This window comes from Medicago sativa, chromosome 6 (genome assembly GCF_051527215.1).
Source record: "Medicago sativa cultivar Bolivia chromosome 6, Bolivia_mono, whole genome shotgun sequence".
NCBI classification, from domain to species: Eukaryota; Viridiplantae; Streptophyta; class Magnoliopsida; order Fabales; family Fabaceae; genus Medicago; species Medicago sativa.
In genome coordinates, this window is record NC_140754.1 from 60,755,327 (window position 1) to 60,772,908 (window position 17,582).

Below are 17,582 nucleotides of genomic sequence, written 5' to 3' on the forward strand. Positions count from 1 at the left end.
TTCTAACAAAAGAAAAATTGAGGAGGATGAGACGGTGAACCTTACAGAAGAATGTAGTGCAATTTTCCAAAACAAATTGCCACCTAAACTTAAGGATCCGAGAGTTTTTCCATACCATGTGCATTAAGATCCGAGACTATAGAAAAAGTCATGCGTGACTTGGGAGAGAGTGTCAATTTGATGCCACTATCCCATTGTGAAAGGTTGGGTATAGGGTAGAGAAACCTTTTGATTGTCAAGCTTTTGACGTTAAAATAGCGCTGCGTGGGAGGCAACCCACAGGTTTACTTGTGTTTATTTGCTTTGTTTTTGAAGGTTTAGGGAAAAAAATGTCCAGGATGATAAAAAGAAACATGGTTTTAGAGTAAGAGAGTTTGTTTATGTTTGTTTGCAAGAAAATGGCTGAGAAAGATGTGAGATTTCCTACCCCTCTTCTGTTTTGTTTAATTTTGATTTCATTGAGGACAATGTTTAACCTAAGTATGGGGGGGGGGGGGGGGGGGGAATCAATAAAGTGTCTTGTTTTAGTTTAAGTGTCGTAGTGTTTCAAACTCCCTTGAATTTTAATTTTTTGTTTTGTTTTGTTGCGAAAGACATGTAAGCATCTTGTTTTTGTTGTGTAATGTGACATAAATTTTTTAGGTTTCTTCTAAAATGGCTGTTTTTGTACATGAAAATAATTTCTTGTGTTTTGAGTGTTCTTGCTATACCCACATCAGTTTTATTCTGAAAATTCTCTTTAAGAAAAGCACAATGTTGCAGTCTTTGAGTAAGTGTGTAGGTAGGTATTTTAAGGAGCACGTTCTAACTTCAATGGTAAATTGACCCTTAAAAGTTTTTAGAGTAAAAGTAGTATAAGTTTGTGTGGGGAAGATAAACTTGAAAGAAAGAAAAAAATAAGAGTGACCGTAAAGAAACCGGTAATGGTTGGTCACCAAGACATTAAATGATCAAATGCTTAAAACTAGGTTGATTATCAAGAGGGTCGGAAGAAAATATTTCTATAAGGGGACATCATTGACCATGGGGGGTAGGAGCTGCCCTCACTGGCTTCCCAGGGAAGGTGTTGTCATCCTGAAAACTAAAAGTAGCTTCTGTAATTCCTTCTTACTCAAAATGTCAAATGATCAAATAATTCCCACCTCTCTTATATGTAATGAAGACAAGACTTTTCTCGGCTGGTTTAGTGTTGAGGTTAGAACATGTTCCTCATAATATCTCTTACTCAGGAGCAAGAAAAAGTTGGACTACACACACATTCGGTTGAAATTTGTTGTTGGGTTGAATAGGTTCATGAGAAATACTTGAAGTTGTGATTAGTGTACGCTGAAAACAAAGCCTTGGAGGAGACAAAAGTTTTTAATTATGTTGTCATGTTGTTAATTTTGTTAAATGCTGCTAATCTTTATGCCTTTTGATTGAGAACAAACAGAGATTCAAGTATGGGTGAGTTTGATAAGTCAATAATTAGTTGGTTTTAAGTGTTTAGTTTTATTAGATTTTATTTGTTTTTAATTACTTTTTAGAACTTTGGTACTTCAATTTGTTTGTTATTTAATTCCAGGAACAAATATGGTGAAAGATTGAGTCTTGGAGCAAAAGAAAGGGTTTTAATCATGGTTAGGGAAGGGAAGGATCTAGAGCATGATTTGGGGCTGATTGAGACCAAAAATATAAAGATTTTATGCAAGAATATCAGGCACGGCCGTGCCTAACAAAGCCCAGGCCGTGCGCCCTTGCTACCTAACCATGTGCAAATTCCAGGAAGCTTGGCACGGTCCGTGCCTGCACAAGCACGGCCGTGCGCGACGCTGCTGCCCTTTTTTCTTCTTTGCTCTCAAAGAAAAGCACGACCCATGCCAAGCTGAGCACGAACGTGCCAAGTTACAACTGCTATGTTTTGTTATTTTTTAGACCTAAAAGCCCATGGGTTGCTTGCTATGTAATGTTTATGCCTTTTCTTAGAGCTTAAGTTAGCTTTTAGGCTATAAATAGAGCAACCACCAGACTTATTTATTCATCTTTTGTTCTTGGGAATTTTATCTGACAACTATTTCTTTGAATAAAAGTTCTTATTTTCTTGTTCTTTAAAATTTTGCACTTTTATTTTCAGCTATTTACTTTCATGTTCTTCTCCTTCTCCTTAATGTCTATGTTTACAATGAACATGAGTGAGTAGACTTCTTTGTCTTGGGATTTTTGGATGAGTCTAATGATCTAATGCTATCAAACCAAGCCTAGAACCCTAATTTTATGTGAATCTATTTTTCTAATCTAATCTAACTCGTCTTTAGAAATAGATTTAACAAAAGATTTAGTATTAGGGTTAGATTATGAAAGATTTGTCATTATGACGAACCAATAATCCCGATGCGCTTTTACTATTATTTTATTTCAATCAAAATCCAAACTTTTCAAACTTTAATCTTTCAGCTAATCACCATTAAAAAGAGAACCATAATTACAACAACTCCCTGTCGGAACGATACTTTTTACTACTCCAATAAAACCGTGCACTTTCTGAAACTACACATCAGCTAAAAGAAAATGTAGCATTTGCTACCAATATTTTACCATCAATTATGGGTGTTCGCGGTGTAGTTTGGTTTGGTTTTGAGGCTAAAATTCATCTGAACCATAAGATAAAAAAGGTTTGGTTTGGTTCAATTGACTTTTAAAATACAATCTGAACCAGATCAAACCAAACCAATGCGGTTTGGATTGGATCGGTTGGTGCAGTTTTTTCGAGACAATACAATTTTTTGCTTCCAACATTAAAATTAACTTAAAATGGTAAAACACGACATACTTCCAGCAATGATTCCGACAATGTTTTTAATTTCATTCCACGTTACATTTTCATTTTCACCAAACAACATGAACCAAATTAAAAACATGGACAAAAATTAAAATACTAAGATTTTATCATTCTCTAAAAGTTCAAGTAGCACATAAATACATTTCTTTTGATTATATAGCAGATCCATATGGAACACAATGGTAGAATAATATCATAACCAACTTAGAAAAGGACGATGATTTCTTTTGATTATTCATTCCATATACACAGCCTTCAAAAGAGCATTAACACTAGAAGCATGAGGCCTTGGATGATCAAGAAATAAACTATGGTAATTAATATATTTAGATTTTCAAGGTGCTTAAATCTAGCTCAATTTTAGATATTCATTTGATTTACTCAATACTACCTAGTAGCTTAATATCTCATTATTGTTGAGGTTGCTACAAGATCAAGGAGGAGGTCAGGATAAGGATATGTACATAGATGCAAAGTAAAGGTTTAGGCCTCATCAACTCTTACAGATAGCAGATAGGTATAATGAGCTTGGATAAAATATTGAATTGATTGTTGTTGGTTCAATTTGAAGTACATGTTTATTTTTCATTGTTTTAATCAAGTTGGAATTAGTCCTCGTGAGCTTTGCTCAGTTGGTAGAGACCATGCATAATATATGTGTTGTTTTTGGATTTCCAAACTGTTGTATTTTGATTTCCAAATTCTATTATCTACCGAAGTTGTTACTAGGTTGAGTCACGACCAGGTCGCTCTCTTTAATACGTTTCGTGGCACTACCCAAAATTGTGCAAGGTAGACTATCAACCACGCCGCCTCCAGGATAAAACAAGCCCAGCTACAACTGTTCGATTAACTACTGCACTGTAGAAAATCGTTCGAGATTTACACCTTCGAATATGGTACTAAGACCACTCTTTAATACTGAAACCACTTTAATATGGTATTATTACCATTCTATATGATGCGAAGACCACTCAAATATGGTGTTTCCACCATTCTAACCTTTAAGTTCTCTAAACTTTCAATATGGTACTACAACCACTCAAATATGGTGATACCACCATTTCTCCTCAAATAGAAAAATATTTAAATAATTTATATACTGTTAAGATCATTCATAATTCCGACGGGACATTATTATTACGAAAGGGACTATGATCTTAATAGTACTCTTTATTCCGAAGGGACTTAGATTATTGAAGGGACTATGAACTTAAGACCACTCTTAATTCCGAAGGGACATTAAACCGAAAAGGGACTATGGTTTTAAGAACACTCTTAATTCTGAAGGGACAGAAAGGAGTAGAAGCATAAGAAACTCGTTAGCACAAGTCGGAGGGAGAAGAGAGAAACCGCACAGGAAGCATCAACTGTGCGATTTGAGGTATTTTTTGAACTGAGTGGTGTCCTCTATTTATATAGAGATTTTGTAACTGTTTTAGCACAAATTGCGACAACAGTTACTCTTAATGGATAAAGTTAAAATGAAGTTTATCCATTAATCAGTTCAACAACACTTGTGGATAGGATCAAAAGAAACAAATCCACAAAAGTGGAGGAAACAAATTATTGGATTTGAATGAAGAAAATATAAGAGATTTAATTAAATTCTTATTCTTATCACAACCACCATAAGACCATCTACAATGGTTAAACAACATTTTTTGTTTAAACATCCACTTTTTCACTTCCCAACACTCCACATCATTTTCTCTCTCTTCCACCTAAACATTAAACAAACATTCACAAATAACCCTCTCCAATGGTTAAACAACATTAAACAATCTACCCCACCAACGCTCTACCCCACCACTTTTTTAATTCATATTCTTATTTAATTTTATTATTTAATTTTATATTTTTATATTTTTAATTACATAAAAATAAAAATATCAATTATAATTAAATTAAAATAATATACACTTAACGATTATAATTAAACAAAATTTATTTAAATATTTTTTTATTTTCTTAATTTGAAATGCAATACAAGAAACTAAGCACGCGGCACACAAATAACTTAAAATGCTAAACAATAAACTAAGCACACAACACACAAATAACGTAATTAGTACGATACAAATTATCTTCAATTCCTAAACATTCCAAACTTTGCCCATATGTGCTTTACTAGTCTGCTTGCAATTGATGATGAACATTTGAATCACGCAACTCGGATCTAGCACGTACATGATTTGCAAAAGCGGGTAACACCTCGGTCGAGTATGGTGGTGGTTGCGGTGTACTAGATCCACTTTCCCCAGATTGCTCAAAATCGGTCCAGCGTTGAGAATATGTATCCTGTTCATCCTCAACAATCATATTATGTAATATGATGCATGTCCTCATGATGATACCTAAATCGCCTATGTCCCACAAGCGAGCTGGTTCACGGATGATTTTAAATCGAGCTTGAAGAACTCCAAATGCACGTTCGATGTCCTTCCGATATCCCTCTTGATATTTTGCAAATAACTTATCGGGTTCACTTTGAGGAAGTCTAATGAATTTGACGAAAGTTGGATAAGAAGGGTAGATACCGTCAGCTAGATAGTATGTCATATTATAGGGACGTTGATTCACGAAGAAACTCACACTTGGAGCCTTTCCTTGTTCCACATTATCAAACACTAGCGACCGATCTAGAACGTTTATATCGTTCAACGTTCCCGGACATCCAAAAAAGGCATGCCAGATCCATAGATCATGAGATGCAACTGCTTCAAGAATGACTGTGGTGGTTCCCTTATCCCCCCTAGTAAATTGACCTTCCCATGCTTTAGGACAATTTTTCCACTCCCAGTGCATGCAGTTAATACTCCCGATCATCCCTGGGAACCCCCGCATTTCACTAACATGTAGTATTCTTTGCAGATCATCTTCGGTTGGTACTCTCAGGTACTCTTGCTCGTATAATCGTATGATTCCTTGAAAGAATCTACGTAAGCACTCCAATGCTGTAGAACCTCCAATTTTGATATATTCATCGATCGCATCTGCTGCCACACCATATGCTAACATTCGCATTGCTGTGGTACATTTTGCTAAGGGAGATATACCTTCTTTATAGGCTGCATCAAATCGTTGGGTGAAGTAGTCATCACTACTTGAAAGGTCCTCAACGATTCGAAGAAAAACATGTTTTTGCATCCTGTACCGACGACGAAACATTGCATCGTCATATGTAGGCTCATTGGCAAAGTAGTCCTCAATTAGTCTTTCGTTTGCCGCTGCATGATCTCTATTGATATATTTTCTTCTACGAGATGCATTCTTTTCCTTTTCCTCTGCATTTTTTCGACGCTGAATAAATTGGTTGACCATAAAAGTGTCTTCATTATGACGGTTTTGTGTGTAGGCTTCGATATCATCAAAATGATCCATTGATAGTTTTTTTGTGAGATTAGAAGTGGAATGAGATTTGTGATATAGGAAGTAGATATGAATGAGATTTGTGATATTGGAAGTAGATTGAGATTTGTGATATAGGAAGTAGATATGAATGAGATTTGTGATATTGGAAGTAGGTATGAGTCTCTATATATAAGCATATTGTGTGGATGACATTCTCACGAATAGTAGGTGAAATAGTATGTGAGATTTGTGTGGTGGATATATTAAAGCAAACAGTGTGGATAATTATTAAAGCAAACATTGGAATAGTATGGGAAATAAAGTCACGGATAATTATTACAGTAGGGACTAGACAACACTGACAATTTTTAAAGCAAACAGTGTGGACTAGACAACACTGATAATTATTAAAGCAAACATTGAGGACTACACAACACTGATAATTATTAAAGCATACATTGGGGACTAGACTAGACAACACTAATAATTATTAAAGCACACACTCGGGACTAGACAACAATGACAATTTTGACCGAATACAAACAAATTTTTCCAACAAATTCAAAACAGCTGGCGCTTCAACCTTTCCAACAAATTTTTCTTTTCGTCATCGAGATGCTCTTCGTCTCTTAACTTTAGATACATTTCCATTCTCTTTAGTTGGTTTTTCTCCTTCTTCACCAAGGTTAACTCTTTCATTTGTTCAATCTCAGTCTCCCTGATTTGTTTGAATTCAACCCACTCTTTTGCCACCTCCTCCACGCCAGCGTCCTTGCTTTTCTTTTTAGCCTTTTTTTTAGCTGCCTCCCTACCCATTGGACGAGCAGTAGATCCTACAGAGTTTGAGCCAGATGCATCACCGTCGTGAGATCTCTTAGATCCACTACTTCCTGAGCCAATATTTCCTCCTACTTGACTCAGATAACGTGGTTGATCACGGAGAGCTTGCCATTCTTCCATCAAAATAAATTTATTAGTCCCTCCACATGCATATAATTCCTGCGCTTTTCTCAAAACATCATTTTCCGACCAACCGCTTCCTTGCAAACGCTTAGCGCTTTCATAAGCACCAATCCATTTATTTATTTTGCTGCTCATATAATTAAAACGGTTTCGGCATGCAATATGATCGCGTGGTTCATCAAATGAGCAATACTCATTACAAGAATCAACAACAAGATTCCAAAATGTTGAACCTCTCTGATTTTTGCCAACAATACTGTCTGTTCCATATTTAATCCACGCACTGATTAACACCAAATTTTGTTGCGTGGTCCATCCTGGTTGCTGGCTTTTCTTGGTCTTAGGAGTTGAATCTTCTGGATCAGGAGTGACTTGATTAGCAGCTGCCATGCCACCAGGAGTTATTTGTGTTGAAAATCCTGGAAATTCAGGTGCACCAACACTCTGAACATTTTCAGTCCCCATTGGCATATAACCAAACGAGGGTCTTTAAGATGAATATCCCGGGGGTGTTTGAGATGAATATCCCATCATAGATCCATATGGAGTATAGTTTTGAGCAGAGGATGACGGGTTCAAATATTGAGTATAGTTTTGAGCAGAGGATGTCGGGTTGAAACTTGATGGAAAACCATAGTTAGGCATGTTTTGAGGAGGATGGTTGAAAAATTGATGATTTTGATTTTGAAAATTGTTGGGATTTTGGTAGCCATGTGGGTAACTAGAAGAATTCTGGTTGTTGAAATTGTTATTATTGTTCTCCATTTCACAACAAAAAAAGTTAACAACTTCACTAATTTTGCTAATTGAAAGATAATAATAAGACTAATATAGTGAAAAACTTGGTTTTTTTTTCTGTGTCCAAATCAAATGAACCAAGTCTCTATTTATAGAGAAAAAAAAATCATGGATTTTGGTATTTTTTTTTTGAATTAATTTTGGACGAAATAATTGAGGTGAAAGTATTGAAATGATAAGAATCCGGACAGCCAATAAAAACAGGCCACGTGTCACTATCATCCGTTGCACATTTTCTCTTTCTTTCCTCCCTGCTCTGACGCGCCACTGTCGGCGTGTGTCTTACACGCGTCTGGGTTGACGAAAGAAAGCGCGACGCGTGTCCCATTGTGGCAGGCTTAAACGGTTTATTTTCCTCAACATTTTTTCCTTTTCAACACAACTTAAACAACCATTGCAAGGCATTTTTTTGTTTATTGTGGCTTTAAACAATGGTTAAACAACCATTGCAAATGGTCTAAGCTAAATTTATGGGAAGTGATATTCTCGAATAAAAATAATAATTACTATTATTTTTATCATTATCAAGTATTTAAAATTAAATACCGCAATTTAAACACTACTAATGTGTGTTCTATTTTATGTGGGACCCCCACACTCTATTTTTTCAATTCACGCAACATTAGATCAAAGTATGATTACTTGGTGTTTAATCTTCCAATTTATTTTCCAACATCACACTAATGTTCCAACAATATGTAAGGTCTGAGGTTCAAACCCCGGCAACCACAAAAAAAAAATCAAGTTGGAATTAATTAAGTCGTTATTTTAATCGCAAAATGAGAAGAACCATTAACATATACTACCAAGAAACAACAGTTGTCGTTGTTTGAGTTTTAAACATTTCAAGTACTAGTCCTTGGTAAATCACTTATGGAAGTGTATTCATATTAGAATCTATACTTTTCTTCTTTTCCGCCTTGTTATATCTGGCTGCAGAACCACCGACACAGTACACCAGGAGCATGAACATTAATATGTAAATGGTGAATTCAAACAACTTAAACCAATTAGTATCGAGGTTTTGCAGTAAGCCAGCCTTGCAAGATTGACATTCGAAACACAAAACTTTTGGATCGTTACTCCAAGCATCACAATCAGGATTGGTATAAGTAACATTCCTGGTCTTGGTCCAGATTGTTGAACTTTGATAAGTAAAACCACAATCGTTTGAAGGCTTGCAACAACTAGACTGCAAAAAAAAAAAAAAATAATAAAAAAACTTGGAAATGTGTAAGGTGTCAAAAAATTTCAAAGCTTTAGTAGATAAAAGTCTGCCATACTTAAAATGAATATGGTCACTCTCATTTTTAGTGTAAACTGGAAGGAGACAGAGTAACTTAGTTGTTTTAAGAACATGGTCAAATACTATAATCATTTTTTTTTTAAATAAAAAAATGGCATAAGTAGTTTTAGGAATGAATACTAGGTAAAATTTTACCCTCAGAAATGTAAATGCAAAACCTCAAACCAGGGCGGTGAAGTTTATGTTATGAGCGATGCCAATTCTAATAATACTCATACAAAAATTCAATTCTAAGATATCTATTAAGCTAAGTTACTAAATAGTCTCAAGTCTCTCGTGCCAATTTTGATCGGCTAGTTTGACTTCTTCAACAAAAAAAAGTTAAGTACTCACAAGAACCATCAGTCGGTAGGTAAATGAAGAATCATTTGGTGTCATTTGAAGTTTAAAATATTTCATAACATTCGTCTCAACAACACCGACAAGTAATTAGTCATGCTTTTTAAAGTAATATGTGATTGGTAATATGGTAGATTTGTCGAAATCATAGTGAGTCACCATGATTTTGGTTAACATATATTTTCTAATAGAATTTCAACAAATCATGGTGACTCACTATATGTTAACCAATACTATATTTTGAATTTCTATACCACTTTGGTTAACATGTCTGATAATAATCACGAAGCTAAAAATTTCAACCCCAAATATGAATGACATTCAAACTCAAATTTTGATGACAACCCATAAAAGCAATAAACATCAAGAACATAAATTCAATAAGAGAAATGATATTTTGACAACCACTTTTCGACAACTTTTAGACAACTTTCTCTCTCATACTCACATGATATTGTTATCCACTCTCTTCCTTTTTCTCTCTCCATTGTTTTTGACCAATAAGAAGTCAAAAAAACAAGGTTGTCAACAAAGTTGTCATCAAATGGATGTCAAAATATCATTACTCATTCAATAAAGAATAAAAAATCCTAACCTGAACATCTGACAAGTCCTGCCAAATGAGATAATCATCCAGAAATTTGGAATGAGATTCAGAACAAAATTGTCGTGGTTGCAAAGAACACTTGATAATATTCCAATTGTTTTTATTGTTAATTTTCTTTTGCAACCAAGGTTCAACGCCTTTGTAACCGGCAAAGTTGGCGTAGAAATATATGGATATTATAAAAGCCATGAGCAAGAACATGAGAATGAGATAGAATTCAAGAATCCATGAGATAGGACTAAAAGCACCTATTAGACCTATCAGAGACACCACCAAGAGAAAAATTCCGAACGGAATAACAAGTTTTTCCAACAATCTCTCGCATGTGGTTGCTTCGTTGGTTATCCTTCTCCATAAACACCACGAAATTAATCCAATTGAAACAATAAGAGTTATTAAATTAACGATTCCCACAAAGATTTTGCAAAATTGTTGTTGTTGCTGCTGCACTCTTTGGTCGCTTGGTTGGTTATCCATCTCCCGCTTTCAATTGATGATGTCGGAATGAATCAGAAACCAGAGAATTTAACCTTGCTTTTATAATCATCTCCCGCTTTCTATTGTTGTTGTTATTGCTTAGTTTTTGACTTTTGAAGACAGGTAAGGTAAGTTAAGACATGAATTTTTTTTTTTTAGGGAAAGTTAAGACATGAATTGCCAACAAGGAAAAAAGACAAAAGCATTAATAATAGGAATTAATACATGAGGAATGCTAGGGACAACATAACAGAACAATTAGCTGAGTCACAACACAACTTGATGTTCAATACATTGTTTGATAATCGATGTACAACACAAGATAAAAATATACAAAATTACAACAATATCCTTCATATTGTAAGTATTTTGTTGAACTAGTATAAGAAATAGTATTTCAAAATTTTCAAACTTATAAATTATTTTGTAATTTATTAAAATTCTATTATCATAATATGAATTAAAAAAAATTAATTTATTGAAATGCATATATAAACTTAAAATGATAACGTGTTTAGTAAAAATATTATAATTGGAAACAGGGTTATAATATGTAGTATTGTTCAACCAAAATATTTTAAACTAAAATTTTAATAGTAAAATAATTTTGTTTTCTTTGAGATGTAATAAAAAAAATTGACAAACTAATGTCGACAAAATATGACAAAGTAAACTGTTAACCAAAGGCTTAATAGCACTTTTGGCCCCCTATGTTTGACAAAATTGCGATTTTGGCCCCCTATCTTTGAAAACTACAAAACCGCCCCTTATCTTTCGTTTTCATTGCACTTTTGGCCCCCATGGTCAATTTTGACATGGTCAACGCTGACATGGCACCCACATCACTTATATGAGGGGCCAAAATCGCAACTTTTGCAAACTCCGGGGGCCAAAAGTGCTATTAAGCCTATTTTTTATTTTTTTTAATTCATTTTCTTTTTTTTTCCATTTTTTTTTTGTTTTGAAAAAATTTAAAAAAAGAGGGAAAATTAATAAAAATCTAAAATAATGAAAAAAATACTGAAAAAATTTAAAAAAATTAGAAAAATTAATAAGAATGAAAACAAAAATCTGGAAAAAATTTTTTGCATGACATGTGCGTATATACATACCACATCATTAAATCATTTTAATAATAAAAAACACATTAAAAACTGAAAATCTTTTAAAAATAACAAAAAATCAGATTATTTTTTTAAAAAACTAAAAGATTAATTTTTTAAAATTTAAAAAAGGGTTAATTATGTTTCTAGTCCCTATAAAATAGCGACCTTGTAAGTTTAGTCCCTACTTAATTTTAATAGCATTTTTAGTCCCTATAAAAAAAAAATTTACTTATAATTTTAGTCCCTGCTAAAACAAAGTTTGATTAATTATCCTTAAACTCTTAAATTTTTGAACGATTTTTTTGAGACAAGATTAGAACACTATGAAAGGTTCGTTTACTAAAATTTAGAATTTTCTGACATGAAATGACATTTAGATTATTTACTAAAATTTAGAATTTTATGACAAGATTATTTACATGAAAAATAAACGAAAAAAGAAGAAAAGACATTTAGATTTTTTTTCAAAATTTAAAAAATTAGAAAAAGTTCTGATTTTTTCGAAATTTAGAAGATATATAAAAATACTGGAATTTAATTTTCAAAATAAAAAAGTTTAGATTTTTTTGCGAAAAAAACTGGAAAATATTTAAAATTTTAAAAATTTGGATATATATTTTTTAAAATCCAATTACAATATGAAAATTAAATTTTGAAAATAATATAATCTGAAGAAAAAAAATCAATTTTAGTTCAAAAGAGATTGGAAGAGCAACTTGAGGTACTCACTTTTTAAATTTTAATGTCTCTTAATTAAGACACTTTTTAAAATTTTACACGCATTAATAATTCTTTTTACAAAAATATTCCTATGTAATTCAAGCTTCTCAGATTTTTTTCCTAAATTTTTAATTAAACTAAAATCAATTTTTTTTCTTCAGATTATATGATTTTTAAAATTTAATTTTTCTATTGTAATTGGATTTTAAAAAAATATATATCCAGATTTTTAAAATTTTAAATATTTTCCATTTTTTTATTTCGCAAAAAAATCTAAACTTTTCTTATTTTAAAAATTAAATTCCAGTATTTTTAAATATCTTCTAAATTTCGAGAAAAATCCGAACTTTTTTCTAATTTTTTAAATTTCGAAAAAAAAATCTAAATGTCTTTTCTGCTTTTTTCTTTCATTTTTCGAAAAAATAATCTTATTTTTTGTTATTTTTAAAATTTAAAAAAAAAATCAATCTTTTATTTTTAAAAAAATAATCTGATTTTTTGTTATTTTTAAAAGATTTTCAGTTTTTAATGTTTTTTTATTATTAAAATGATTGAATGATGTGGTATGTATATTAAAAAATAATCTGATTTAGATGGGATCAGGGGGTTTTCGAAAGAATCTTCATATTTCAGGGATGGAATTGAAAGAATCTTTTTTACAGGGGAGAAAACCGGAAATCGCCTAAATTACAGGGGGTAAAGACATATTAACCCTTTTTTATTTTTTCAAAAAAAAAATGGAAAAAAACCAAAAAAATGATTTAATTTTTTTTCCAGATTTTTGTTTTCATTCTTATTAATTTTTCCAATTTTTTCAGTATTTTTTTTCGTTGTTTTCGATTTTTATTAATTTTCCCTCTTTTTTTTTAATTTTTTCAAAACAAAAAAAATGGAAAAAAAGAAAAAGAATTAAAAAAATAAATAATAGGCTTAATAACACTTTTGGCCCCCTATGTTTGCAAAAGTTGCGATTTTGGCCCCTCATATAAGTGATATGGGTGCCATGTCAGCGTGGACCAGGTCAAAATTGACCATGGGGGCCAAAAGTGCAACGAAAACGAAACATAAGGGGCGGTTTTGTAGTTTTCAAAGATAGGGGACCAAAATCGCAATTTTGTCAAACATAGGGGGCCAAAAGTGCTATTAAGCCTTAACCAAAAGGATGGTTATAAATTCTCCTATGCGCTGACAATAAAGTGAAATTGATAAGGGCTATGTTGTCTTTTTATTTCTTGCCCAGCGTACAATTACTTGTACTCCACTTTAGTGGGTAACAAGTTTCACAGGAGTTGTTCTGTGCCGGAATGAGTTTTTTTGTGCCGTTCTAGTGTTAATTTGTAGATCAAACATGGAACAGTTGTTATGTCCTGTCCAGTCCTCCAATTTATTGCAAATCAAACATACCCATCTCTCTCAAACCCTTCATCAATTATTGGTCCACGTTATCAATTTGTCAACAATGTACATTCTCTTTTCAAGATTATCCTTCAATTTTTTCGAGAGCTAAATTGTTGATCTTTAATGTTCTACAATTAATTAGGGGTACTTTTGTAAAAAAAATGTTTAATGCACATAGATATATGAAAATGGTCTTATAAAAAGGGACAATAAATTTGTGCAAAAGGGTCTTGTAAATAGGAATGAATGTAGTAATAAAATTTGTTTTTTTTTTTTTTTGAACAATAATAAAATTTGTTATTTACATTGAAATCATCACAATTACCAAAGAAACAATTTTTATAAGCAGAAAAGGTTCTCATTCAAAAACAAAAACAAAACAAAAAACAAGAAAAGGTTCTACTAAATCATCACAATTAAAATATATTTTTTTTTTATAATTTCAAATTTGTAAGGAGCATTATGTAAAAGCCATTAATCATGGGGCTAAGATTTTGAATCTCCGACGTCCATACAATTATCAAAATTGGTTTTGGGATCCGCTTTGGGCGAGCGGATACATGATTTGGTTTACACGGGCTACGCCACTGTGCCTCATACTTTGCTGATGACTTTATGCTAGATGTGGCATACCGAGACCAACAGTTTTCACATGCCCTTGGGGGAGATGACCGTTACTTTGGATTATGTCGCATGTCTTTTTAATCTTTCGATTGAAGGGAAAATGTTGAGCCATCCAAAGAAGATGTCTCGGACTGATGGAGAGGATCTGATGGAGAGACATTTAGGAGTGACGCAGTCGGAGGCCATGAAAAATTGCAATGAAGAGTATGGTGGTTACATTAGTTATAAGGTGCTGAGGGAGTATTATGAGGGATACCTTGATGCTGCTACCAGATTGTCGGATCCACAAAATCCAGGGGATCCAGAGGAGTTGGAAAGAGTTAAGACTGCTTGTGTGAAGTGTTACCTCCTGTACTTGGTTGGATGCTTGTTGTTTGATGATAAAAGCAACAAACGCATCGAGTTGGTATATCTGACGACCATGGAGGATGGCTATGCGGGGATGCGTAATTATTCTTGGGGAGGGAAAACATTGGCATACCTATACCACTGTCTATCTGAGGTCTCTTTGTTTGGAGGTGGAGCTCTTGGGGGAAGCGTGACACTACTCACTGTAAGAAATTATCACATTTGAACCTTAACTTTATTTTTTATTAGTTTTATTTTTCGTGCGTAATAACTTATAAATGTGATTTGTTTGGTTTGTGGAGGGTTGGTTTTTGGCTCATTTTCCTAGGCTTTACAGTGCTGATCCAAATCCCAACTATATGGAAAACTATCTGATTGCGGCGAAATGGATGTTACAAAAGGGTCACGGAAAGGGGGTGACGTATCACTCATTGCTTGATCGTTTGCAGTTTGATGTCGTTACCTGTAGGTCGTACCAAGAGCACAAGGAGATCCAGGGTTTTAAGGAAATTTTTTGGTATTCAGGCTGGGTTATGTGCAGTGTTTTTCGGGTGTATCGTCACTTGCCTGAGAGAGTTTGGCGGAAGTACGGATACGTCCAGAACGTTTTTAGACATCAGGTGGATGTTGTTAAGCTACAACCAGATCAGATTGTGTAGGCATTCCTTGACTTCCGTACTCACATGATTAAGGAGCCTGATTGGAGTGAGCCAGCAGGAGAGGAGACATGATGGATGGAGGATGTCTATATACTATGGTACACTAGGGTGTCTCACTTCTTCCAGGAGATCTCTCGAGGCCAGCTAATGAGGAGAAGATCATTGCACAACAGTGGGAGTAGTACGAGGCGAGAGGCTCGCCTGACACCTATGACATGGTAACTAGCGTTGTTGCCTATGCTGATGAGCAGTTGGGTCAAGTGCCCTGAGCAATGGTCTGCGACCATGCAGTATGTCAGGGAGCAGATCGCACCCATATTGACCTGGAGGTGAGGCCGAAGGCCAAGGAGGAAGCATGTCGAACAGGAGCAGGAGTAGTGTTTTGTTGTTAGTTTTAGGAGTTGTTAGTTTTGGGCTTTGTTAGTTTCATTTTCAAACGTTGGTGACTTTTGTTCGTATTTGGTTCACATTATGCATTTTAACTGATGTTGGTACATTTATATTTCATCGTGGTAATTTCCTATCGTGGTACTGTACTTGCAAAAAAGTACGGTAAGGGATACTAGGGTTAAGTATTGTAATCTAGGGTTTATACTGATTATTGGATGCTTTGTGAATGCTCTCGAGGGTGATATTTATAGCATGCTATGGGCTTGGGTTTCGGTTGCTTGGTGTCCAAGCAATAGGGGTATTTGTGTATTTTAGGCGGTTTTTAGAGGTTTCTAGAAGCTAATAAAGGCGGTGCCCTAAGGAGGACTCACCTAGGCCTCAGAAGCCCTTCCGGAGGGCGCATGATCCATTCTAGAGGGCTTAAAGAGCCTTTCTAGAGGTCTTTTAAGCCTTTAGGAATATTATTACGGTTCACAGCCCCCAAGCACGAGTCTTGGGACAAAGCGAAGTGATGATAATATGGGATAGGCCCTTCTGTAGGGCACCAGTTATTTTAGGAAAGTATTTTAGACGGTTCACAGCCCTCCAAGCACGAGTCTTGGAACAAGGTGAAGTGATTGTCTTTTCTTTTTAAAATTTTGGTTATGCCACATACTATTTTCTTTCGGAGGATCCTCCTAGGGTGATCCTACAGTGTTCTAGAAGCCCCCGAGGGTTTATGTGCGCTTTGTGTTCGGAGCATGGTCCTAAGACGATCTTAAGATGTTTTAATAGTCTCTAAGGGTATATGTATCATCTATTGTTAGTGGTCCATATAGCCCCCCAAGCATGAGACTGGGGACAAGGCTAGATGATTTTTAAAGGCGTCCATGGCGCACTAAGTTTTGGCGATTTCTTTTATCGTGAGTTATGGCCGAGCTAGATTTGTAGTTCAAAAAGATCTGAACGGTCTAGGCTTCGTGACTTTCCAGTGTCGATGACGTGTTCGAATCGTGACTTATTTTTACACGTGTCTCTGTTCATTGGAGAGGATTGCACGTTTTTCGAGGCGGCTTAAATGTTGTGCTTTTTAAGCAGAAAAGCTTCCTCATTTCTCTCATTTTTCTCGTTTCTCGCTTCTGTTTTTGAGTTTTCTTAGAGAAGGTGTGCTTGTTCGTCTGCTTTGGGAGGAGTGTTGCTGCTTGCTTGTTTCGAACTTTATCAGGTAACTCTTCTCACTCTTCTGTTTTTGTTTTCCTAGCTTTGTTGTTATGGTTGTAATTAGGGATTGTGACGGTGAGGGACGAGTGATTCCACCTGTGAGTGAACTTGAGAGGAATCAACTGAGACAGGATTGTCTCGGGCATGCAACACAGTCTAACGGTGTTATAGATTGGGAAGTTTATCATTTGGTTCTGGATGCCAACAATTTGCCTAGAGATGATTCTAAAATGTCAACCGATCTGTTTGGTGACCTTTCTAGTGATAATAGTAGTGGTTCAGATAGTGATTGTGTGTTTTTATATGCCAAATCAGGGACAGATCTCGAGGGGGAATCTGGTCGGGAGATCTGTGCGTATACACTGTTTTATCTTGGTTTTCGGGTGTCAAACATTGATTACGTTTGAACCTTTTAAACCGGTGATATCTTATTTTTTCTTGGGAAGGGAAAAAGTAAGCAAAACCCTTGAGAATC

General features: G+C 34.4%; 2 protein-coding genes across 2 annotated transcripts; both read right to left on the reverse strand.

Annotated features, from left to right (window-relative positions):
* Window positions 1-4,948: 4,948 nt before the first annotated feature.
* LOC146916052 (uncharacterized) lies at window positions 4,949-6,202 on the reverse strand. Its single transcript, XM_085721527.1, has 2 exons — window positions 5,658-6,202; window positions 4,949-5,573 (listed from the first exon to the last, which is right to left on the reverse strand). The coding sequence occupies exons 1-2, from the start codon at window positions 6,200-6,202 to the stop codon at window positions 4,949-4,951; spliced, it is 1,170 nt and encodes a 389-aa protein (XP_085577653.1).
* Window positions 6,203-6,494: 292 nt separating this feature from the next.
* LOC146916053 (glutathione S-transferase T2-like) lies at window positions 6,495-8,171 on the reverse strand. Its single transcript, XM_085718244.1, has one exon. It carries the CDS (start codon window positions 7,604-7,606, stop codon window positions 6,734-6,736), a length of 873 nt encoding a protein of 290 aa, XP_085574370.1. The 5' UTR covers window positions 7,607-8,171; the 3' UTR covers window positions 6,495-6,733.
* Window positions 8,172-17,582: the final 9,411 nt, after the last annotated feature.

Bases quoted from the DNA above. Each gene is read 5' to 3' on its own strand.
- LOC146916052 (XM_085721527.1), bottom strand. From the start codon at position 6,202: ATGGATCATTTTGATGATATCGAAGCCTACACACAAAACCGTCATAAT. The intron at 5,574-5,657 runs GTTCCCAGGGAT...TCAATTTACTAG, and splicing joins CATGTTAGTGAAATGCGGGG to GGGGGATAAGGGAACCACCA.
- LOC146916053 (XM_085718244.1), bottom strand. From the start codon at position 7,606: ATGCCAATGGGGACTGAAAATGTTCAGAGTGTTGGTGCACCTGAATTT.